We start from the raw sequence: 25,148 nt of genomic DNA, 5'->3' as shown, positions 1-25,148 counted from the left end.
ACAGACATATATAAAGCTGGAAGAACATTAATTCATTATTAAGAGTTCAAAACTAATTCAAAAGCTTGGGTCAGAGACAATAATCTTGAAACCCATTTTCCTAACTCAGCGAAGAGACTATTTTATTTTATTTTATTTATTTTGTGGTACTGGAGATAGTGAGGCATTCTACCTCTAAGGTACACACCCAGCCCTATTTTATTCTTATATTTTGAAACAGGGTCTCAATAAGTTGTGGAGAGCCTCACCAAGTCGCTGGGGCTGGCCATGAACCTACAGTCCTGTATCAGCCTCCTAAGTACTGGGATTATAAGTGTGCACCACCACATCCGGCTGCAAAGAGACTCTTAAGTGAAAGGTAGACAAATGGGAGGTGTGCTCGCTTTATACTTCCCTTTGCAAATGTGCTTAAGAAATGCTATTTGTTTTCATGGCTATTTTGAACTTAAAGTCACACTCGGCCTTCTTTGACAGTGAGTTGTACTTTTCAAAAATAGCTTTCCAAACGTTTATTTGCTATGTTTAAAAATATTTTTTCCTCATTGCATAAAGTTTGGAAATAGGGAAATTATAGAGATGAAAATGAAAACCCTCCAAAAATCGAACCATCCCCCAAATAATGACTGTTTGCACTTGGCATGTGCAGTCTTTGTTCCACCAAATAATTTTCACTTAGTGCACATTCTGCTCCTGGATGGTCAGGGCGCAGTTACCTTTGGAGAAAACACCACGTAGTAGCCGGTGCCCTTGGCTCTGCAGGTCAGTTTGCACGGTCAGTTTGCACACGTCCGCGGGCAGGACGCCTGCATATTTGGGGACCCATTCCACAAAGGTTTTTACTCCCTTTGCATCAGACTGATAGCCGTTTTTGGCCTCACACTGCTCATGACGAAAAGATTTACCTGGGAAACAAAGCACATCGCATCCCTACTTTATCTGCTTTGAGACTTAGATGTATTCTTGTACATTTAAATACCTAATTTTAAGGAGATGAGGATGCTAACATTGTTTTATTTTTATTGCAGAGCTTCTTTTTTTTTTTTTTTTTGAGTACTGAGGATGGAACCCAGGGGCATTCTACCTCTCAGCTATGCCCCCAGCCTTTTTCTTTTTTATTCTTTATTTTGAAACAGATCTCACTGAGCCTCAAAAAGCCTCACCAAGTAGCTGAGGCTGTCCTCCTGTGTCAGCCCCCCAAATGCTGGGATTACAATCATGCGCCACTGAGCCCGGCTTGGCTTTTCTTTCTTTCTCTCTCTTTCTTTCTTTCTTTCTTTCTTTCTTTCTTTCTTTCTTTCTTTCTTTCTTTCTTTCTCTCCCTCCCTCCCTCCCTCCCTCCCTCCCTCCCTCCCTCCCTCCTTCCTTCCTTCCTTCCTTCCTTCCTTTCTTTCTTTCTTTCTTTCTTTCTTTCTTTCTTTCTTTCTTTCTTTTGTGGTACTAGAGATAGAACCCAGGGGAATTCTACTTCCGAGCTACCCCCCAGCCCCATTTTTTTTTTTTTTTTTTTTTTGGTGGTGGTACTGGGGTTCCTGGAAGCCCTTCTACCTCCGGGCTACACTCACAGACCTATTTTTATATATTTTTTTTTATTTTGAAACAGGGTCTCTTAAGCCAGCACGGCTGTTATTCTTTATTTTGAAACTGGGTCTCAATTAGTTGCAAAGGGCCTCACTAAGTAGCTGAGGCTGTCCGCAAACCTGGATCTTCCTGTCTCAGCCTCCCAAATGCTGGGATTAAAAGTGTGCGCCACCACACCTGGCTTGCAGAGCTTTAAGCATCATTGTGCAAGTATTTTGTTTCTATGCAGAGTTGAAAACAGGACTGTTTTCTTCTTCTTCCCTGAACACACTGTTGTTTATAATCATTGATTTCTTAAAAACCCATATTTTTTGTCATTGATTTGCACAGCAGAACTGGGCATGATAAAATTAATGTTATTTCTCCAGCCTACCTGAGAGGAGAAATTTTACTTATGCTAGAATAGAAACACATGTGGAATATGATAGCTACTGACTCTTGGGAACAGCGTACCATTAGGTGGGCAGGGCAGGACGCTGCAGGAGCGGTAAATGGCCCTCTTCCCTGTGCAGTAGCGGCCACTGTTCCTGGGTGCAGGGTTATTGCAGTGGCGATAGGCGAACTGTACTCCTCCCCCGCAGGATCGAGAACACTGGCCCCAGGGGCCCCAGGACCCCCAGTTTCCATGGCTTGATGTCTGAAATAGAAAAGAGAAGCTGTTAGCCCAGACAGAAAGAAATCATTCAAGATGTACCTATAGAAAATACTTGCATATAATGGCACAGTGGAAACGTCATGACCGATGTGGTTATATCTTCACTGAATTGAACATGGTCATGCTTTCAAATTGCTACACATTTTCATGTCTAAGAAATTTGTTTTTCCCAGAGGCAGAGAATCTGCAGCATCACCCTAAGTACTGAGCACACCTCAAAGCTTATCTTCTGTTTGAGGCAATTTTATTTTATGTTTATATTTTGTTTATATTATGTTTATATATTTATTTTATGTTTATATTTTGTTTTTCAGTTTCTTTCCAGCTTTCGCATAGGAAGGAAATCATATGCTGCTTCACTTTCTGGAACCGGCTAATCTCAGCATATTTTGGAGTTCTATCCCATTTTCCTGCAAACGACTTGATTACATTCCTTTTTATGGATGAGTAAAATTCCATTGTGTTTATATGCCACAATTTCATAATCCATTCATCTGTCGATGGATACCTAGGCTGGTTCCATAGTTTGGCTATTATGAATTGTTCTGCTATAAACATGGAAATGCATGGATCCCGACAGTAATCTGACTCTGATTCTTTTGGGAGGATTACCAAGAGTGGAATGGCCGGGTCATATGCTGGCCCCATTCCCAGTCTTTTAAGGAACCTCTAGAGCTATGTCCACATTGGCTGTACTAATTTGAAATTATGCCTTCTGATATTGTACACCTCTGTTCCTAACCACTGAGGCGTGTTAGATTTTTGTACATTCTGGTCTTGGGTCATTAGCACAGTGCATTACGTTGCATTGAGCTGGCCGCTTTGCATGATGCCGAGTATTGTCTGATTGCATCTGCAATTCTTTCTCCCTCTTTGGTCCTGAGGCTCTGCAGTTGCTCTGCTGACATCACACATCCTGTCTGTGACAAGCTCTGCTTCCTACATAAATGGAATTTACCTGGGCTTGCTTGGTTTCCTAAGCAGAGGTGACAGATATTGGGGAGCACATGTACCTTACACACACACAGTCCACAGGGAAGGAATAGCTCTGTTATGATACTCTAGGTCTATTCTTCTGGAAATACTGCAGAAGGAAACCGAAAGACTCCCAAAGGGGTAAAAATTACAAACTCGTTGGCACAGAAGATGTGTGCAGAACCTCTCCTGCTGGGTATCTGATAATGCCTGGTTAGGCAACAGCCTGCAGAGGCCCTGGCAATAGCATACGGCAACGCACTTCTACAGACTTTGCGAATCTTGCAAGTGTTGTGGGCTTGTACTCTAATCTGGCCTTGCAGATTAAGTTTAAGGGGAAAGCTGCTGATTTGACTTTGCTTTTAAAGGCTGATGAGTTTCTTTGAAGCAGCCAGAGGTTACTGCAGCTCCTTAAGTTGGAACAACAAACAACTATACTTATTTAGTGCTCCCCCCAAAGTATAAGGGCCACCGCATTCGCTTTGCGACTAATTTCCTTGCTGAATATAAATAAGTGTACTGTAATAACATTAGCAAGAGTTTAAAAGTCGGATGCAAGCCAGGTGCAGTGGTGGCCTGTAATCTCAGTACTTGCTAGGCTGAAACAGAAGGATAACAGGGTTGAGGCCAGCCTCAGCAACATATCAAGATCCTGTTTCAAAATAAAAAAATAAATAAATAAAAGATAAAAATAAGAAGGGTTTGGGGTATAGCTCAGAGGTAGAATGCCCTGGGTTCAGTCCTCAATACCAAAAAAAGAAGGACATGTGTATACTTGGATGTACCACTATTAACTTCTTTTTATCATGCACAAGGAGAAGGGAAGGAGAGAAATATGGGGGTGGGCACCAAATAATGGCATGTGCATACATGTCACCATGAATCTAACTATAATAGTATATAATTACAATGCACCAATAAATTATGTAAAAAAAGTGTATTTCAAAAAGGCGATTTCTGGGCCCCTATTTGGCTTGTCATTCTGACAAACTCTGCATTAGATATTTATTTTGAAAAGGCGGTATTCTGTGATGAAATCCCTATTGTCTGCATGTTCTCCAGTAAGCGATTGCTGAGCATGGCCGCTGCGAACCAAAGATGAAGCTGGAAATAGGTCTCTACAGGGACAATCGTTTAGCCGGAAAATAGAGTCCTCTGATGACAGAGCACACACAGGTCCCAGGAATGCGCTTCCCACGCTTGGTCTGCAGCTTCGGGCCAGGAGAAAACCACTTACTGAGTAGTATTTTTTCTTGGTCTTGTCCACACACTTGCCCTGCAGGCAGATCCTCCCCTTCCCGCAGGGCGTCCCTTCCACCGCGGGCAGTTTCTTGGTCAGACACACCATCTGGCCCTGGCGCACCACGGCGCACCACAGGCGGGCGCAGACGTCCATGCCGGGGCACACGGAGTACTCGGGCCCGAAGGTCAGGTTGCATTGCTGGGTGGCATCGTAAGTCTGTCCTGGCAGTTCCTCTGGGCCCAGGATCTGCTTCCGCGGTAGGTCCAGCAAACAGTTACCTAAAAGAAAAACCGAGAATGACCACAGCTCTGGGTTTTAGGCTTCACATCGCTGAAGTCAGGGAGGTAAAAATGAAACGCTCCAGGTAGCGTTGAAACACCATGCACCCACAAACCTGCAGGCTGATACCCCCACAAGGGCTGGGCGGCCCCTGGAACTCAGCAGCGCCCTCCAGCGCTTTTCGTGGGCGATGCACTCTGGAGCCAACATCTATAGTGATGGAGGCAGGCTGGCTGTGTATGATTACATAAAATCATTTGTAATAATTAGTTGTGAAAACAGCCCTTTTGCCAAGGGTCCAAAAGACATTAGGGTGGACCTAGAGAAAATCTTATAGTGAGTGTAATAATGAGTCATTTACTATTCCCTCTCTGTCTCAAAGTTTGAGAAAGTTTGTCCTCCGTACTCCATATCCCATCCCCCAATATTAATTTTACCTTTTCCACCTATGCTTATTCCAAGTTTCCTTTCCTCTGATTCCCTAAAGAGTATCCAAGGTGGTACCTCATTAATTCATTAATTCTAGCCCTCACTAGACAAGCCTTCTCGTAGAACCTAGAATGTTCCAGAAAACATACTGGGTATCAAGAATACAAAAAAAAAAAAAAAACCCAGAGCTATGCCTCAAGGTTTCCAACTGACTGACTACACTAGGTGTGAGAGCGCACACCAGTAATCTCAGTACTTGGGAGGCTGAGATGGGAGGATTGCACTTTCATAGTCAACTTAGTAAGGCTCTCCGCAACTTCAAAAAGAAAAAGTAAAATAGGGCTGGAGGATAGAGCATAGAGCTAGAATGCCCATAGGTTCCATCTGCAGTAACAAACACACACACAGGCGCGCGCACACACACACACACATACACACACACACAAAATCACATACACAACCACACATACAAACATAGACTAAATCGAATACTATTTCTCCCAGACTGATAAAATGCTAATAAAAAGCTTTGATCACATAATAAAGGAGTGATAAAGAGAAGAAAAGAAGCAATCTTTGATCATTTATGATGCCCTTTTACTCTTCACCTCTGACCTTTCAAGAAACTGGTGTCTGGTGGGTGTTTGGAGCGTATCTGCCAACACCACATTTGTGGGCTTCTGCCTTGTAAACAGGGCTGGGATGGGGACAGGCAAACCAGAGTGAGACAGTGAGTTCACAGGAGCTGGCAGAAAGAAAATGCAAACCCAGAGGCTGAAATGTGCCTCCCAGGAAAAGAAGCTTCCCTAAGAAGAGCTGATATTGCCCAGGGAGCTGACACCACTGCGGCTCTCTCTCCATGTCCTCACGCACACACACTGCCCATCAGTTTCTGTATTGTTTTGTTTACTTGATTGTGGAACATTTGGAGGATGATAATAGCAACACGAGTAACAATTATGACACACATGTATTTTCAGGTATCTACATGTAATCGCTTACTTAATTCTCATGCAAACCCTATGAGGCAGAGTTATTTATTTTTCTTAATTCACAGGAAAGTTACCGGAAAAAATAAAAGGTAGCTCTTGCCTAAGGTCCTAGAGTTATTAGGGCTCTTTGTTCAGAACCCGCGTTCCTCATCCCATACCATACAACCTCTGTTCAGTATGTGGGTAGTTGTCTAATTTCATTGCTAAATAGCAGGCGTGTGGAAAGATCCCTTAAGCAGAGGATGTCATGCTTAATGGTAGAAAAATCTGGTTTAAAGTCTAATCGTGGTGGGACATTACATGGCTGAGTGCTCTTGGCCCAGGTAGTTGCCTCTTTCTCATTTAATATGAAAAAGAAAAATGCTTCTCTTCTCAATATGATACTGTAAAGGTAAAATTAGCTAACAAAGATATAAAGGGGAACCAGAAAAGTAAGAAACAATGATCCCTCATTCTATACTCAACATACTTAACATACTGTGTCAAAGTTATCCTTTTTATTCAGCTCCTGACTTTCTACTGAGAAACAGGCTATTTGGCACATTTTATGTGTACTGCAAATGTTTTTACAACTTTATTCGGGTTTCTTCAAAGTGAATACCTTAGAATTTGCCCATCTGGGATGGAGACATTATATGAAAATGAATAAGGAACAAAGTTCCCACTTAACTTCTGAGCCAGGGTGTTTGAAGAGGTAAAGCTTCTTAAGGCAGGCCAGGAAAAGTATTGGAAAGAAGCTTCCAGCCAAAGAGAACTTGGGGGGAAAACATCAAGTTAAAAGGAAAGCGTCACCAGCAAGTCAATAGGAAAGAATGATAGTAAGACCCCACCAAGCCTTGTTTAAAGGACAGAGTAAGATTAGATACCTCAGAATCCCATGAAAAAAAAAAAATCTGTTATCTTCATTGCTACAGAAAAGGGAGCCCTGTATAAACCAGAATTTCGGCTTAGGGGACTGCTGACGTTAGAAAACTCTCAACAGATCTCTGAATCAGCAAGAATCCTTTCCAATTCTTCAAAAGTGCTGTTTTAAGAAACTTTAAAAAAAATTACTAAAAAGCACAGATTTTAGTACCAGGTAGCTAAACATTAGCTGAAAAGCCCTTACCATGTGTGGGTGCATGTGACACAGTTCTGCATTATTTATCTTGAGCCAAAATAACTCAGCACCCCCCTATGGGTAAGGAGTCACTGACTCGCCTTCTACCTCACTAGTTGATGACAAGTGAAAAGAAATGGAGAACACACACAACTGGAAATGAGCCCACAGCAAGGAGATGCCAAGATGAGACATGTCTGGTGGCCCAGGCCTGTAATGCCAGTAGTTGAGAGGCTGAGAGATAGGAGGATTATTTGTTCAAAGCCAGCCTCAGCAACTTAGGAAAGCTCTCAGCCACTTAGTAAGATTCTGTTTCAAAATAAATTGTATAAATAAATAGGGTTGCGGGTGTAACTCAGAGGTAGAATACACCAGGGCTCAATCCCCAGCACCCGGCCACCATCACACGCAGTTCAGAAGTATACTTTTTAAAAACAACACATTTGCCTTACCATTAAAAATTAGGAGTAGGAGCTCTATGATATTTCCTCCAAGGTCATGTGGAGCTAACATTTTTGTTTAAAATAAAACTATTTCATTCATTAAATTGTTGATATAAATATATTACCTCAATGTTCTCTGTATAAGACTTATTAATGCTTCAGTTTCTGTTTAACTAAAACATTTAGTCCATGGGTTTTATTTTTATGTTGAATTACATTGTTTTATAATAAAATAGGCATAGGCATCTCTATCAAATGGCAGACTTGTGTGCCAGAGAACAAAAATAAAAAAAAGCATTAGAGAGTCTGATTCTGAATCTCACAGCATAAAATATTTAAAATAAAGTAAGAGTGGATTGGATATATATTCTCCATTTTTAAAATGTATATAGTTTGGGAAAGGGATGGAAGGAGAAATTGAGCAATTTTTTATGATCATTTATTTACATTGAAACTTCTAGGCATTCAACCTATAGCTACTTCTTTCTTGACTTGATTTTTTATTCTCAGTCACTTTTTTCATAACTATTTCACATATTTTTAAACTTTAACCCTAAGATGTATTACTAAAATGAACCAATAAAATATTAAAATAAAATTTAACCCAATCTGAAATTCTCCCTGGGCTTTGCTGCCAGCATTTGGTCTTTTTGTTCTGTTCCACATATTGCCAACTTGCCCTCTCTCCTTCCTTCCCTTTCTTCTGTATTTCTTTCCTTTTGCTTTAATATATTATATATAAAATAAATGTTTCATGAAAGAAAGCCAATATAATTTTGTGCATATTGCAAATATGTTCTTACTGTCGATGTTAATTAAGTCCTTAAAATGAGGCAAAAAACTAAAAAAGTGAAATGCAGCGATGGTGTGAGAGACAAATAGAATATGGTTATCTCCTCTTAGCCACAGAAGACCTACAATGGGTGATGGAAAGTATTCTTTGATTCCAGGAAATGTAACAAATGATATTTGCTTTTATACATCTAACTTCTAGCACTGTGCCTTTCATATTAATGATGGATGGATATTATTAGATTGAGATTTTTCCTCTTTATACTTCCATTTGGCTTTCCCATCTCTAGCACTGTTGTTCTTTTAGTCTTCTTTCCCTTTTCAATACCTCAGGCATAAAATTAAGCATTGGCCCATGGGCTGATAAAAAACCAAGGAATGTTTTTAATGAAACATCCATATAGGCATAGATTACCTATTGGCTTCTATATAGCTACCTCTTCTTTGCACCTCTTCTTTGTGTGTGTGTGTGGTACTAGGGATGGAACCCAGGGGCATTCAACCTCTGAGCTACATCCCCAGCTCTATTTCTTATTCTTTATTTTGAAACAGGGTTTCACTAAGTCGCGGAGGTTTCACTAAGCTGAGGCTGTCCACGAACCCCCATCCTCCTATCTCAGCCTCCCAAACGCTGGGATAACAAGCATGAGCCACCATACCTGGTTTATTAATACCACCTTAAAAATGAGGTGGTTCAATTCTTATTGAGAACTTTATAGCAGACAAAAGATTCAGAGACCTGGTTTTCTAATATCATTTTCTGTCCAAAGTTCTATGTAAAGTGAGTTACTGTAAATTTAATTCCCTACATAAGCTATGTGCTAAATTTTCAAAATAATGTACAGATTTTCCTTAGCTTTCCGTGTTGTGGGTATTCTTTAGCTGTACCTACATAGGTGGTACCCTTCCTCTGCCCCTTCCCTCTCACCCCCGTGGATGGAGGGATACAGAAAACACAGCTTATCTTATTTGGCCTCAAGGTTATTAGCACTGGAGAGAGGAAATTCAATAACCTGCTTTCACTGCATGATTTCTATGCCAGTGCTTACCTTTATTTTAAAGGATCAGACTCCCAACGAGCTTGCCTCGAACTAGTTTGTATAAATACTGCAGAATTTCTCCAACTATCTTGGCCAAGGGTGGGGGAATCCCAAGGGACATGGCTCCTCCTTTTCTGAATCACAAATCTCCAGACACAGTCCCTTCTGAGTGTTCACATTGGCTTCTCAACCCTAACCTAATCACTGCATATTTCTTGTTGGATCTAAATCAGGAAATACTCAGTGCTGATGAATTTAAGTTTGGCAGTGGTTGAATGCTACAAATGTCCATCTACTTATGGCTATCGATTTTAAAAATAAACCAAGTGCTTTGAGTTAAATTTTACCCTAGCATCTCATCTCTTCAGCATTTCTGAAAGTGAGAAGCAGATTGTAAAGATATTATCCATAAATAGGTTTTCCAGATAGATCACTCTTTAGATACCATCAAAAGTTATGTGTCTTTTGTCAGACTAACTACTTAAAAATAGCAACTGCCTTGTGGCTTTTATATGAGTGCCGTTCTTTAATCTTTCTAAATAACTGAAAACCATTTTCCAGAATATTTAATTTTGTCATGCTGAAATATACAGGTACATTTAAAGAAAACACTAGTGTGATAGATCTTTTGACCTTTGGGAAAACCGTGCCAGACCGCTGAGCATTTCATGTTTTAGGGCTCCATTTTATAGCTTTTCTTGCTTTTTCTTTATTATCTGACAATATCACTTCTTGCCCTCAAAATTAGCTGTTGGAGGGCTTCCCTATTCCCAGGACTATTTTTATTGTTTATAATTGTTAGAGAGTTTGCAAAGAAGAATAGTAAAAGTCTAAAGTATGAATTAACTTGGATCTGAGGGAAAGCCTGAGTGGTTCCCTGTGATTAAGACAAGATTACAGGAACTTTTAGTCTTCTAGCAAAGATTCATTCACTTGTTTGTTTATTTACATTATCCTAGTTGCTCTCCTAAGCACTAGAGTTGAAAGCTCAAAACCTTAATCATCTCAAAATTGGGTTTACTAGTTCCTATGTTTACCTTTTAACTTACATTTATTTAGGTCAGTTTTTTTGGTTCCAAATAAAAAGTTATTAAATTATTTTAATTAACATTTAAATAATCGTACAATAGAAAGTACCTCTTGGGAGGCAGAGACAGGAGGATCACGCTGGTTCGAAGCCAGCCTTGCTGGCTTAAGAGACCCTGTTTCCAAATTAAAAAAAAAAATATATATATATATATATATATATATATATATATATATATATATATACAGCCCAGAGTAGAAGGGTTTCCAGGAACCCCTGTACCACCCAAAAAAATTATGTTCTTAATTGTTCTCTATCATGAGTATTTCTTAATAGAAATAAAGAGACGTAGAAGTTTTGTAAATTTAGCCAACCGTGGTGGCACATGCTTGTGATACCAGTACTCGAGAGGCTGAGACAGAAAGATCTCAGTTTCACAACCAGCCTCAGCAACTAGTGAGGCTCTTCACTGAGACCCTATTCTTTCAAAATAAAGAATAAAATAAGGATGGGTATGTAACTCTGAGGGAGCATGCCTTTGGGTTCATTCCCCAGATCAGCAAAAAAGAAAGAAAGAAAAGAAGAAAGAAAGAAAGAAAGAAAGAAAGAAAGAAAGAAAGAAAGAAAGAAAGAAAGAGAGAGAAAGAAAGAAAGATCTGCTGTAAAAATTTGAAAAATCAGAACACAGACTTTTCTAAATACAGAAATTAAATGAATCATTCCAAAATTATGGCGATAAGGAATAAAATTCTGCACAGCATTGTAATTATTTGACCTAATACTTATACAGAAAAAAAATGGGTCCTATTTTAGCCATAAGTATTTGCTGCCTTCGCAACTACTTCCATTCATTTAATGATTCAAGGTTTAGCTCAACCTTTTGGAATGCATAAAGTGTGAATTTGAAATAAAATACAAGTATTCTTTTATTTTCATAAAAAACTGAGATAAATGCAACTGCAAAAGTAATATTAAGAGTGGAGAGTTAAGAGTTCACTGGAGAACAGACTTTATTAGCTACTGCTTTGATCAGTGTAGATAGAAAGATAAACATCTACTTTCAGATCTTATCAGCATTGAATCAGCATAGACACTGAGCAAAACATAAAACTACCATTTAATTCTAAGTCTAAAGGAAAAGTCCAAGACACTGATTCCTATTATTGTTTCTAACTCTTTAGGGTATTGGGATGTCCTTTCAACTGGGGAAAAAACAACTTATTTTGTATTGATAGAAATTGCAATTTGAACTGGACTTAGATTGGTTCTAGGAATAGAAAATGTAAATAGCATGCCACAAAAGACTTACTAGTTACTCATTGATTTAGAAAAAATGAATTAATGAACAGATGTTGACTACAGGGGAAAAAACTCTGTAGCTGAATTGCTTCCTGTCTGAAATGAATTTATTATTATTTTGACACTGTATCCAAAGTTTAGGATGCCTAATACATTTCAATGCCTAACACAATAAGAAATAAAGGAAATATTGTCATAAGCTATGTGGAGGAGAGGCAATGGTCACAGATTCTCTCATCCAACTTTTAATCAGATTTTCCAAGATGATTTTTTAAGGAATTATTATGATCGAGATTTTATTTTGCATTCAATTTAGCCACCAGTTTTAGAAAGACACATTTTTAAAGAGCAAAAAAAAAAAATTAAAAAGAGAGAATGTTTTTTTCTAGAAGATGAACTATGTGATCTCTGAAGATCTTTTCCAACTCCGATGTGTCTATCTTCCTGTGTTTCTATTATTTTAAAATAACAAAAGATGCTTGGATATTTGCTTCAGCTTGTTTCAAAGACTCCTTAGGGGCTAGGATTTATTATTTCTAAAAATTATGACTTTCTCCATATTTTATGCCACTTATAGCAGTAATAGTAGTCTTAAAGAATTTAATAAAGTATGCTATGCTCTTGAACTTCAAAGGGTAGAGCCAAAGATTGCTTTTGAAGTTCTTAAAGTACTTTCCCACCATTCAGACTGCTTTTCTATTTCTGGTCTGCAATTTTGATTCCAGATTCAGGAGAATCTGCTGTGAGGAAATCAAATTCTTCCGGTCAACGAAAATCTAGAGTTTCCTTTTCTGGTTTTATGTTGCCATAAAAAGAAGCCGGTTGAATGGTCACCTACACCTTAACCACAGCCCTAGACAAAGCATGTAACAAATAATTCTGAGAGTCATATTAACAGCAGGCAAACCAAGAAGTTTTGCCAAATTTCTCACGGGAAGCTAGTGGTGAAAGACAAAGTAAAAGCCAGGCGTTCAGGGTACCCGCTAGGCATTCTGTGTGGTCTCCCACACTGATTTTCTTTGGAACTTTTATAACTCAGAGCAAAAATATCATAGCTAGCCAGATGTGGTGGTGCACGCTTGTATTCCCAGAATTTGTGAGGCTGAGCCACGAGGGTCAAGGTTCGAGGCCAGCCTCAGCTACTTAGTGAGGCCCTTTGCAACTCAGTGAGACCCTGTTTCAAAATAAAGAATAAAAAGCAGGGCTGGGGTTATACCTCAGAGATCGAATGCCCCTGGGTTCCATCCCCAGTACCTCAAAAAAAAAACAAAAAAAAAACCATAGCTATAACATCACCAAGGATGCTGGCATTACATGCAACGGACAATCAACATCCTTGCTCCTTTTCTGGTGCGGTCTAAACAACCATTGTCTTAGAGGGTAAGAGGAACATTATGTAATAAAGTAAAGCTCCTAAGAATACCAACCTCATTATTATTATTATTCTTTCCCTGAGCCTATGTTGTTCAGAATGATACATACCATGGCCATCATCCAGGAACTCTGTGATGGTGGCTGATGTGCATTTGGACCAGGGCTTGGACGGATCGATGCTGGTTAGGATGGAGGACATTAGGCGCTTGTCTTCTGTGGAGCCAAAGTTCTCTTCACAGAATTTGGAATCGTCATGGGAGAGGCCAAGCAGATGTCCTTAGAGAGAGGTGCAAATATGGGAGGAAATAAAGATAGTGCAAATGATGAGTGTTTTTTTTATTTCTGTATTTCCCTGACAATTATGCTAACACTTGATATTTTGTTCCCTCCATTGTAAATGAATTAATTTTCATTGTTTTCTCATGCAAACTGCATCTGGATCTCCGGGAATTAAAAGCTGCACATAGTTGTTGGAGCAGTTACTTGGGGTGAACATTTGGAGGAAAATTTTAAAAATTAAACTAAGAAGTAGATATTCCCATAATTCATCTGGGTCACATATGCTCAATGACATGTACAAACCAAGCCTTATTTAGAATCCAGAATTTACGAGACAAATGTGGGATTATGTCATAGCCCTCACCACATATTATTTTGATTGTCTAATTTTCCGCCTTCTCTGATCCACTCTAATCCCCAGGAGATCAAAGTGCATCTGTCCTCTACTCTCTGTGGAAACCTTCTCATTTAACTCAATGCCATGCAAGTTGGAAACATGTAAGAGATGGGTTTTGAATGGCAGAGACTTCCATTTTCTTGGTTGATAAAGAGGTACTTCTATGAGATGATCCAGGTAGGAAAAGAAAGGGAAGTGAAATAGTAACTGTCTGTTCTATGCAAATGTAAGCATCCATTAGTTTATTTTACTAGGCATAAAGTTGTACCTGTTTGCTAGTCTCACAAACCATTTTTTCCCAAATATACGCACATACATGTAAGCAATGTCTACAAGATCAAAATGTCCATTATTGAGGGTTAGAGACTGATGAACAAACCTACTGGAAAGTCGATGGTTATTAAAAGCACGCAGCTGGGTGGCATTTGTGCCCGTTATAATCCCAGCCCATGCCAATACCATTCTCTTGAGCCAAATGTCATGTTACTGAGTGTATCACCATATCCCTTTAATCCAGTGAATTGCTTTTATTCCTTAATGTCAATTTTCACATTATCTAAGGATAAGCTGAAATTCTCCAATAAATCTAAAAGTGTTTTTTAAAAAAAAGAGTCAGGTCAGCATTTGGAGCATTTTTCAGAAATCCTAAAAAGTAGAGAACAAATCTCCCTAGCAGTGTTTTTTAGCAAAGCTTTCTGGAATCCTATCAAATCCACCAAAAAGAATGCAGAAAATAGTATAGCAAATGGATTACTTCATTTTCCTCAGGCCCCTGAGCCCTAAGTGCAAGGACTTTGGCCATTGGATTAAGAGTCCAGGGCAGAGCCATAAAACTGAGCAGAGAGGAAATCTTTCACGCTGCATTTTGACTACTTTTGGCCAACTTGTTAAATCACCGACACCTCATAACAAAATTATTCACTGAGCAGCTGACTGCTGTTGTGGCTGAAATTAAGTGACTAGGGCTCCTTGACCTTCCAAGTCTCCACATATTTATGCTATCCATCCGGTAATTGACTTCAATAGTATTTATAAGATTAGCAAAGTCTCTCTGGAAAACCCTTCCACTGCCATTCACTGTTTGGTCCAAGGCAGAAATGTGAATCCTAGTTTTTAAAGTATGTTCTAAATCACATGCAAAAGGATGAGAATGGATTCAATTCTGAGTGGTATGTTGAGATTTTTTGAGATATCTCATGGCTTACGAAAAAAAGAGATCTTTCTTAAAAGTTCCAGAAGGTAGTCTGTCAAACACTTGCCCAGATCTCATTGTGCAATTCCCACACTTTTTCAAGGTAGAAATTTTATTAGATAATTGTGTGAGATTTTTGTGAAAATGAGGTTTTTGCTCTGGCATAGAAGAGAAGAGAAAAAGGAAAAGAAATACAAAGTACCTTCTGCAACATGACATTAATTTGAATCATATATATATATATATATATATATATATATATATATATATATATATATATTCTGCAGCATATTCTATTACATAAGATATTTGTATGTATTTAATGGAGTAACAGTCTTTTTCTTATAATTTACATAAATAACACTTTCCGTATGTGTGTTTTTTTTTTTATTACATCAGGGGATTTTCACTTCATTTGGAAGGTAGATTTAAAATTTCTGATTTAAAATACAGGCTTTATGACTTTTTTTCCTTTTGTAAAAACAGGTAAGACATATCTATTTTAAAATGTCATGAACTTTAGTAAGGTAGTTTACATTTTAAATATTTTGGCAACTTTTAGTGGACTGTTTGACATGCTTTTTGACATTCAGTAATTTTTATGCTCTGCAAATTTGCTAATTAACCCATCTAACATAATGGCCACCGGAGAAATATAGAAGAAATTCTATCAAAAAATGGTTGCCAATTCTGAGCATGCATACACCTTAGCTGCACCTAAGCTTGAGATAAGAGAAGTTAGTTTTGGAAGATCCTCGATGTCAGACAGAAAGGGACTGTGGGGGGCTTGGTTAACAGAAAGAGTCCAATTATTTGAGAGTAAATGAATGCTCAATCCTTCATGAACGAAGTCTGTCAGCTGGCTGGGAGAGGCATGTTCTCTCAAGGATGGTCAGAATCAGAGGTGAAAATGCAGCCAGTTCCAGAGTGTCTGGAACTAGAACAGTCTGTGAGACCCATGTGACTCCCCTCAGGATCTGAATGGGAGATGAAAAGCAAGATCAGTGTGAGGGATGTTTGGATGCTCTTCAGAAATGAAATGACACACACTAAGGATCGTGAACAGCAAAGGAATGGTGTTTTGAAATGTCTCTGGTCAGTGATGTGGAGACATCTGCTGTCACTCTGAAATTTGCCAATATCATTGATCCCTGAAATGACGGGGCACATACACAATCATAAGGCACTTTAAAGGAACACATACATGAAGGATAACATACTAGGAAACATACGAACAGAGAAGATCTGAACACAAGGAAATTGAAAATAAAACTTCACAGCCAACAACTGTATATTTCAACTAGTTGCACAGGGAAACTGAGATTGATACTGATCATCAAAGATGGACTTGAGCTTTTCAGAAGTCTCCTTTTTCGCAGAGTTTGATCATAAATCACCAACAGAGATGATTAAAATGAATGGTATGAATTGGAGATGAACAATCTCTGCAAGAAGCAGTCCCCAGGAGCTTTACCTGCAGATGGGAGTTAGACATTTGTGCCCCAAAGAGTAAGTAAAACAGCTCATGAAGAAATTGAAGAAATGATGGAGAAAATGTTTATAAGGCATAAAGTCATTAGGTGCTTCCATTGTATTAGATTTCATGAGGAACTTTTACAGAAATACAGAAGAGTAGTGAGCTGAGGTTTAAAGTCTTGGAGGAGACATGGGCATGTTGAGAAGCCGCAGAAAGGCAATTCTTCCCTTTGAGGAGAAGTCTTGCTTTCCAGAAGAAATCATATTTCTATGTAAGATCAGTTTGGAATCTATAAGAATATGTACCTGTGTGTGTGTGTGTGTGTGTGTGTGTGTGTGTGTGTGTGTGTGTGTTTTGATCACACTAAATCTCAGTATTATGTATAGTTACAATGCACCAGTAAAATATAATTAAAAATGAAAAGTAATTTGTAATCTGAAGATATGTAAAACATGAAAAATCAGCCTGAGCAACTGTTTATAAGACTATTTTTCTTAGCAAATCCTTAATTCTTCATGATGTAATTGGAAACTTCTCACCTAAAATCTTGAGGCAATTTTGAATGAAACATCCTCATTTGGTGGATTCACTTGATAATCGCATCTAAATTAAAGGGAGTGGATGAGAGAAATCAGGATGATATTTTAAAAATTTTTGCAACTACCGACTCCACTGGTATTTTCCAAGAACTCAAAAGATGTTTTAGGAAAATGTGAGGTGTTCTAACACCTCAGAATAGTGTCTTACTTTTTTAAATCATTGGCTAAACTCAAGGTGTAAACTATAAGTGCTTTGGTAAAAAATATCAATCTATTCTTAATATATATTGTCATGTCAGACATACAACAGTACTGTTAATTAATGTCCATCACACAAACTTACAGGGAGTTCATTTTGAATTATACTAAGGAAATCAGTTTAATGGTACATTATATCAAAGTAAAGTCAACAGGGTCAAAAGTCTGAGTTCTACTGCTTGTGCAGAAATAGCAAACTATTGATCACCTGATCATTTTCCCAATCCTCTTTCTAAATTGGTGAATGGGTAAAAACATATTAAGTAGATTTTATTTTTGCTATTCCCAATACAGATTTAAAGAGCATCTTGCCTCCTTACAATAATAAATAAATTTGGTGTTAGAAAACCAGAGAAAACATGCAGCTGAGTGAAAACACGTTACTTTAAAGGAAACTGGTAAGTCAGCTTCTTATTCAATTCAGGTATTACTGTACAACTAAGGCTGTCTTAAAACATTAACCTCAGGAGGGAAATTACTTGTTTTTCTAAACTTTGGTCTGCAAATTAAACTGAGTTTCAAGATCCTGTCTCCTGATCCCAAGCTGACCAATAGTCCAGGGGACACAGCACCACATCCTAAAAAAAAGTCACAAGAAGGCTCTGTAATGTGTTTACTTGGGAAAGCACTGCTCGGACGAAGCATCTGTCTCTTAATGAGGTCATTTTTTTATATCTAATTTTCCAGCTGGGATTAAGGATGTACAAGAAGATCTTGCCAGAAATTGGAAATTGAGTCAACAATTCACATAGAATCAGAATCTAGAATCATTGAAGAATGCACCCTTGAGCTCCAAATATCAGATGAAACGCACCTATTTATAAACACAAACACTTCTATAAAAGTGATAAAATTCTTAATGCCTATCTGAAAACATTAAATGTAAATGGTAAAATGTGATATCAATTGGATAATTTGCATGAAGGAAAACTTAATTTCTTTTATCTTATTACTCAGCTTTATCAATAATATTCTTTTGACTCAAATTCATTCTTATATCTTTTAAAGTGAATACTATCTCAAAACCATGTATTTTAGGATAGATTAAAATCTTGGGCTGTGGACCAGGAGAGTTGGGTTCAAATTTTATCCTAGAAGCATATTAGTTGTTGACCTTAGATAGGTTTAGAAACTTTTCTGTGTCTCAGCTCCTCTTCTCTTGGTAGCCCTTCATAGTACTTACCTCAAAGGATACAGTGAGGATTAAATGATATAAAAGATGCAAAATGCTTGGAATATGTGCCTGACACTGGTCAAAGGATCAGCTAAGCACTGTTGTCCTCCCTGATCTCCTAGGATCATTACACTTTCACTGAGGCATGCTAGTCTTGAGTCATTTTAGTAGTTTTTTATATTACCAAACACCTTGATTTGGGAAAGAAAAAAGTTGCTAATTATATGAGAAAAATAAATCATGTAGTAAGTATAATTTTCCTTTTGATATCACATTCCACTTGCTGGCTTCCACACACGTAGTAGAAAATTAGTAACCTCCCCTAGAAAAACACCAATTGGGATTTGATTTCTTAAGAGCTTTAGTAAACATTAAATCTTTCAATGCCGTTAGACAGAGAGAAGAGACCTACTCCCACCTTTCATCTGGAGGCCAAGAAAGACACAGTATGGCACTGCTCCAAACTGGATAGAAAGAAAATGCTCAGTTCATGTTGATTAAAGCAATGGGTTCGGGGGTAAATAACAAGTTTAATCTTAGCTTCCATCTCACCTCACATCTCCCAGCCAATCCAGACATCTGACTCTGTGCACTTTGCTTTGGTCTATGGTGTTTCGAGGGCCTGTGCAGCTTTTCAAAACATGGCCTTGTTTAATCTAATCAGCTATGGGAGTACACTCACACGCAGATCAGCACAACCAGAGAACACCCTCTAACCACAGCAAAACACAGGCAGCCCTGCTGTTGTGTCTTGACCACTTCCTAAGCCACGGCTGAATATTTGATCTTGACTTTTTAAAACTGCCTGACTGTAGCTCAGGAAGCACAGTTGTGTCTTTCACAGTGGAAAGATCCACTTAGCACATTTTATAATGAACAGCTATAAAGTAAACCTTGGGCATGTTTGCAAATTATGGATTTCATTAACCTAAATAAAATCGGATTGTTCTCCCTTGTATACTAGAAGTTGGCTGCACATCAATAAAATTGTTGTTTGTAATAACCATGTGGGCAGCAGGTGCAATCATTATTATTACAAGTCTATAATAAAAGTTCAAGAAGTTAAATATAAACTCAAAACTTGAAAATATTCTGTAGTTCACATTTGGATTATAAAATATCTGTAAACACATTCCTACCTCCACCCAAGGCACATGGATGGAGACCGTGTTTTCAATGGTTTGAAATAACTTTCTAAAATGTTCTATCAATTTAGTTAATATTTACATACACATAAACATAGCAAGGAGGAAAGCAACTGAGAATATATACTAAACAATATGTCTCTTGCACAAGCCTGTATTGACATTAGTTGACTATATATTTCCAAAACGGAACTATAAAGAATTAGCAGAAAAAGAGAAGAGCACCAGTTAACAGGTGGTATGTAAAAGAGTAATTTTTCAGACTTGTTTATTTAATACATGTCATTTTGATTTGAATCAACTTAATATTGTGTATAGAAATGGTGCGAGATAAGGCCTTTCGATTTGCCTTTGTCTTAAGTGTTAATTCTCAATGTAGGACAATGTTTAAGTGGAGAGGGAAGAGTAAAAAATGGTAACTTAGATTCATTTTGTGCATAAAACTAACCTAACTTTGTATTTTAAACCACTATGTTCAGAAAGAGGAAACATTTGGACACTCCCATGAGAATCTGGAAGTCAGTTCATGGAAGTGTTATTCTTAATCAAATATTTCCTTTCACTGCTTATAGAAAAAATAAAGTAGAAAAATTATGGGAACAGCCTGGAAAACTTTTCCCAGCTTGTGTTTTATGTGATCTGTTTGCGTGAAGCTAACTGCACATTTTGGAATGAGGCTCACGCAGATTCAAAACACCACCAGGAAACTGAGATTTTTAAAGAGATGATTTCTATCACCATACGTGGGCTGTATACACGGCTTTCAAGTTTGGAAAGTAGCCTATGCCTAAAAAAAAGAAAAGAAAAGGATCTGTAAGGAAAGAGTCGCATTCAGTTATAGAATCCAGTGCCTGATGGCTTCATACATTTAGCCCAAAACACAGGCACTGAAACGAATCCGTGAGCTGTATTAAGGAAGATACAGGGCCTGCAGAGACAAGACTCTTAATACACAGAGGATTAAGAAATCTTTCTGCAGTTATCTTTGATAAAAAATTAAGGCCCGCATTTTATAATGTGTGCTCAGAATATTTAGGCAGAAAACAAAATTAAATCATAAGGAAAAAGAAAATGGGAGCCAGGTTTCTCTAAGAAAATAATTAAAGCTACATTCTTCTACCTTCTGACCTTATATTTCGTAGATTGAGCAATTTGTAATGCAAAAAGAAAAACTGATTGGAGAATGACTTACAAAGAATTCTAAAGAAATAAACAGAGATAACCCAATAAAGAAGATGAACACAAAATTGTAATCAAAGATTTGGAGTTGTTTTGCATACGGAAGCCTGCATTTCTTCTATGTACCACTTTTGTATAACTGTGTTCAATTATTTTATACCATTAAGGATAAATTCTCATTGGATGTGCAGACATAGTTTTAATACAGTGTTTGTTCATATTAGTATCTGGCTTTCAACTTAGCAGAGTGCATCACCTTCCTGAGCAACCCATGGTCCAGAAAGCTGGGAGAGGAGATGCTCTCCATCACAGGTTAGTGGTCTTCAGAGCCAAAGCATCCTGAGGAGGCTGTGTTTCTTGCACACAGAAACCTCTCAGATGCTGTCAGTGTGTGAAAACAGCTGACTAGATAACAGCAGGAGAGAGGGAAGAAACAGCCCTTCCTTATGGAACGTGCAGTCTCTTTTCCCCACGACCCCATCATTGTCCTGTGGATGGATGACCCCAACATTCCACTCACTCACTCCTTATCATTTCTTCATCTAGCCTGATATAACCATACCTCATTTCCCCGGGGATTTAGACCTTCTCTTACGGGACACCTCTCACTCTGAATGGTGGTTAATCTCTAGCATACTTTTAACCTCTGTTGAATTTTAGTCCTCCTGAGAATTTCAATGACTTCTTCCTAGTTTCTACTGAAGAATTGGGCTGTTGTCTTGAACCAACTGCTGTTCACTCATTCTCCTGTTTACTCACACATATGCATATGTATATTTTTAATAAATATCAATTAACGTTCTATATTAGGTTGCATTTTTTATCAGCTGGTGTAACATGCATGAGTGCGACACCCAAATGAAGATGTAATCTCTACCCTAAAATCCCAGTGGCTTGTCTTTTCAAAACATGTTAGGCATATGGGCTCTGCGGAGGGTTCAAATCATTGCATAAGAAAGACAAAGAGCCCAGAGACAGAGCTGGGACTCCATCCCAGATCTCTGGCTCCTGAGGCTTAAGCTGCCCAGTAAGTGTTGACTGAATTATTATCAGTGTGCATTGTATGGTTTTTAATATTACGGTGTTATGTTTGTGGTGTTTGGTGGTGGTTTAGATGATAAGAAAACTGTGAGGAGTACCAGGAAAATTAATGTCACAATTAATGCCTAAGAGTTGAAGCTGGGTGTGGTGGTGCATGCTTGTAATCCCAGTACTTAGCAGGCTGAGATATGAGGATCACAGGTTCATGGCCAGCCTCAGCTGCTGAGTGAGGCCCTCTGCAAATTAGTGAGACCCTGTTTTAAAATAAAAAAAAATAAAAACTAGGGCTGGGAGTAGAGCTCAGGGGTAGAATCCCTCTGGGTTCAATCCCCAGTATCGAAAAAAAAAAAAAAAAGACTTGAAATTTGGCCAGGTATGGTGGCGCACACTTGTATTCCCAGTACTTGAGAGGCTGAAAGAGAAGGGTCACAGGTTCAAGGTCAGACTCAGCAACACAGCAAGCCCCTCAGCAACCTGGGGAGACTCTGTTTAAAAACATAACAATGTGTATATATGTATTTATATATATGGCTGGGGGTATGGGGGTATGTAGCTTGGAGATCGAATGTCCCTGGATACAACCCCCAGTATACCCCCCACTCACACACATATTGAAATTTTACCTAATTCTAGTTATCTGCTACATTATTTGGACTCATGAAATGATACCGCTAATTAGAGATCAGTCTGACTCCTCAAAGAAATACAGCAATTAGAAATTACCATCCGGTGAAAATATTCTCTGCCTCTTAGAAACTGGAAATAGAAGTGTTTTAATTTTCATTTAAACACTTAATTTTTTGGGGGGGTGGTAATGGGGTTCCTGGAAACCCTTCTACCTCCTGGCTACACTACCAGACACCTATTTTTTATATATATTTTTGTTTGGAAACAGGGTCTCTTAAGCCAGCAAGGCTTGGCTTCGAACCTACATGATCCTCTTGTCTCCACCTCCCAAGTGCGGGGATTACAAGCCTGTGCCACCACGCCCGGCTTAAACACTTAATTTTAAAAATATAAATCTGTTTAATAAAATATAGAAAAAATTTTAAAAATGCAGCAATGCTCAACTCATTCTTTGTCCCTCTAAAAGTAAATTTAATTAGAAAAAATGGAAATAGATGTAAATTTAATCTTAGTTATTTTCCATATCCTACCCAAGTTTGTCCCTAAAACAATTATCCCTACATTTCTGATATGAAAACTGAAGCACGGGGTTTGAATAATTAGACTAATGTGACATAGGTAGAAAACACTTGAGTAAGAATTAAACCCAGATGTGACTAATTCTGACATCCAGTCCTAAGTCTTAAGCCAATTTCCCCTATACCTAGTAGCCTAGGTCAATGATTAGAAAACACAAACTCCCTCTTATGGGAATATATTTTAACTGCTCACTCAGTGGTCAATTTATAGTTGTAGGATTTAACTGCATTTCCCATAACAAACCAATTGGGTATGTGACCTTTTAAAGTGAGCCTCGTTGAGCGGCAGCTCGGTGTCACTCTCCAGTGCTATTAAAAAGGAGACAGGAATGTTTACCAAAAGCTCCTGATGCTTTTGATGGGAGCCTACTATTCACTCACCATTGGAGCAAGACCTGTTAAATTTCTGTGCAAACTGATTAGCCCTGGATGAGTCAGTACTGTCTTGAATAACTTGTAAAAGGGACATCCCTGCATACCATTGGCGTCTGTGACAAATTTTGTCTCCGAATCCTGTCGGGCTGCTTAAAAGGATTAAAAGAAGATAGTAGCAGTAGCAAATCCCTCTTTAAGTGACACTGTCAGAAGGAAACATACACCGTGTTGCTGACATTGTCTTCTTCTCTCCAATTGGGTTAACCTTAAAAGCACAAATATAAACAAAATGTAATCTCCAATGGGCACATCTGAACCAGAAGAAATCTGGATTTAATTGCCAAGTATTTTGGTTCCCGCTGCAGCTGTTACGAGTGTTTGATTTGGCGAGGGAAGAGAAAAGGCGCTGCATACCAATTTCGTGAGCCACAGTGAAAGCTGCATGAAGGCCATCATCTTCAATCACAGCACAGCTGCGCTCCGGAGAACATATGGTCCCAACGTCTGCCATTCCCAGGGTGTCACATGAATGATGCCCACATAAATCCTGCCCAAGAGAAAGAAAGAAATCATTAAAATCAATTTACATCCAGAAGGAGCCACCATGGAGAGCCACTAGCTCACCCTAAATGGCAAGAGTGGGATATGTTTATGGTGTCACCTGCTCTGCTCTTGGAAATGATCCAAAGACAGGCTCAAGGCAAGGACTCTTTTGAGTTATGTTGGGACCCAGAAGCACAGAAGGTTAAATGAACCCGATTACATTTTAAAGCGTGTCTTAGGATCGTAACTTGTTCATTGCAATCACAGCCTAGGCCTTCACAAAGCCATAAGGCACATTCATATGTCAAGGATCACTTTCACATATGGTCATCCTTAGGAAAGCCTTAATTTTCTGACCCTGAAAGATGCTAAATTTATCAGAAGACTGGCCTAATAATTTTTTTCTATCATAGGGAAAAATTACAACTATATATATATATATATATATATATATATATATATATATATGTGACAGAATAAAAATTTATCAGCAATTTTTATGGGAAACTAAGGTTTAATCCATACATAAAATTCTTTAAAAGCTCATCTCTCAATTTCTAAACTTAGTTGTAATTCCATAGGTACAGCTTCAGAAATTTATGCATTCTGGTTCATAGCTTTTCATGTAGTGTTTTTCAATCTGATCAATCCTCAGAAAACATATGTAATAGAGATAGAGGCATATTATGGATATAAGCATATGGATTTTTTAAGAAGGTACATAGATTGATTATTTATTCATTTATTTTTATTTATTCATTGGTTCTGGAAATTGAACTCAGGGGCATTCTAACTCTGTGCCACATTCCCAGCCATATTTTATTTTATTTTTTTTTTATTTTGAAACAGGGTCTCTCTAAGTTGCTGAGAGTTTTGCTAAATTACTGAGGTTGGTCTTGAACCTGTGACCCTCCTGTCTCAGACTCCCAAGTACTGGAATTATAAGCATGCACCACTGTGCCCAGCAAGATGTAGAGCTCTTAAGAGATTCTTTATAGGGAGAATGCTTGCACTCCACTAATAGTTAAAAATTAACTAAAAATTATTGGTTTGAATGATAGGAACATCAACAAGACATTAAAGATAATAAGCTTACAATGAAAATTTAAGCCAAATATT

At 38.2% G+C, this 25,148-nt stretch overlaps 1 protein-coding gene across 1 annotated transcript in view; it reads right to left on the bottom strand.

The window, feature by feature from the left end:
• The window catches only part of ADAMTS5 (ADAM metallopeptidase with thrombospondin type 1 motif 5), a gene marked incomplete at both ends in the record, with an annotated part of 42,018 nt that overhangs the window by 5,451 nt on the left and 11,419 nt on the right, over positions 1 to 25,148 (bottom strand). Inside the window, 7 exon segments of the mRNA XM_080696846.1 lie at positions 714 to 773; positions 777 to 782; positions 784 to 902; positions 2,032 to 2,215; positions 4,446 to 4,729; positions 13,334 to 13,501; positions 23,901 to 24,033. Coding sequence (XP_080552972.1) covers positions 714 to 773; positions 777 to 782; positions 784 to 902; positions 2,032 to 2,215; positions 4,446 to 4,729; positions 13,334 to 13,501; positions 23,901 to 24,033 — 954 coding nt within the window.

The sequence above is a fragment of the Muscardinus avellanarius genome, assembly GCF_963383645.1.
Source record: "Muscardinus avellanarius genome assembly, chromosome: 5".
Taxonomy (NCBI): domain Eukaryota; kingdom Metazoa; phylum Chordata; class Mammalia; order Rodentia; family Gliridae; genus Muscardinus; species Muscardinus avellanarius.
Note: the sequence above shows the minus strand (reverse complement) of the source record. Positions and strands in the feature narration are given on the sequence as shown.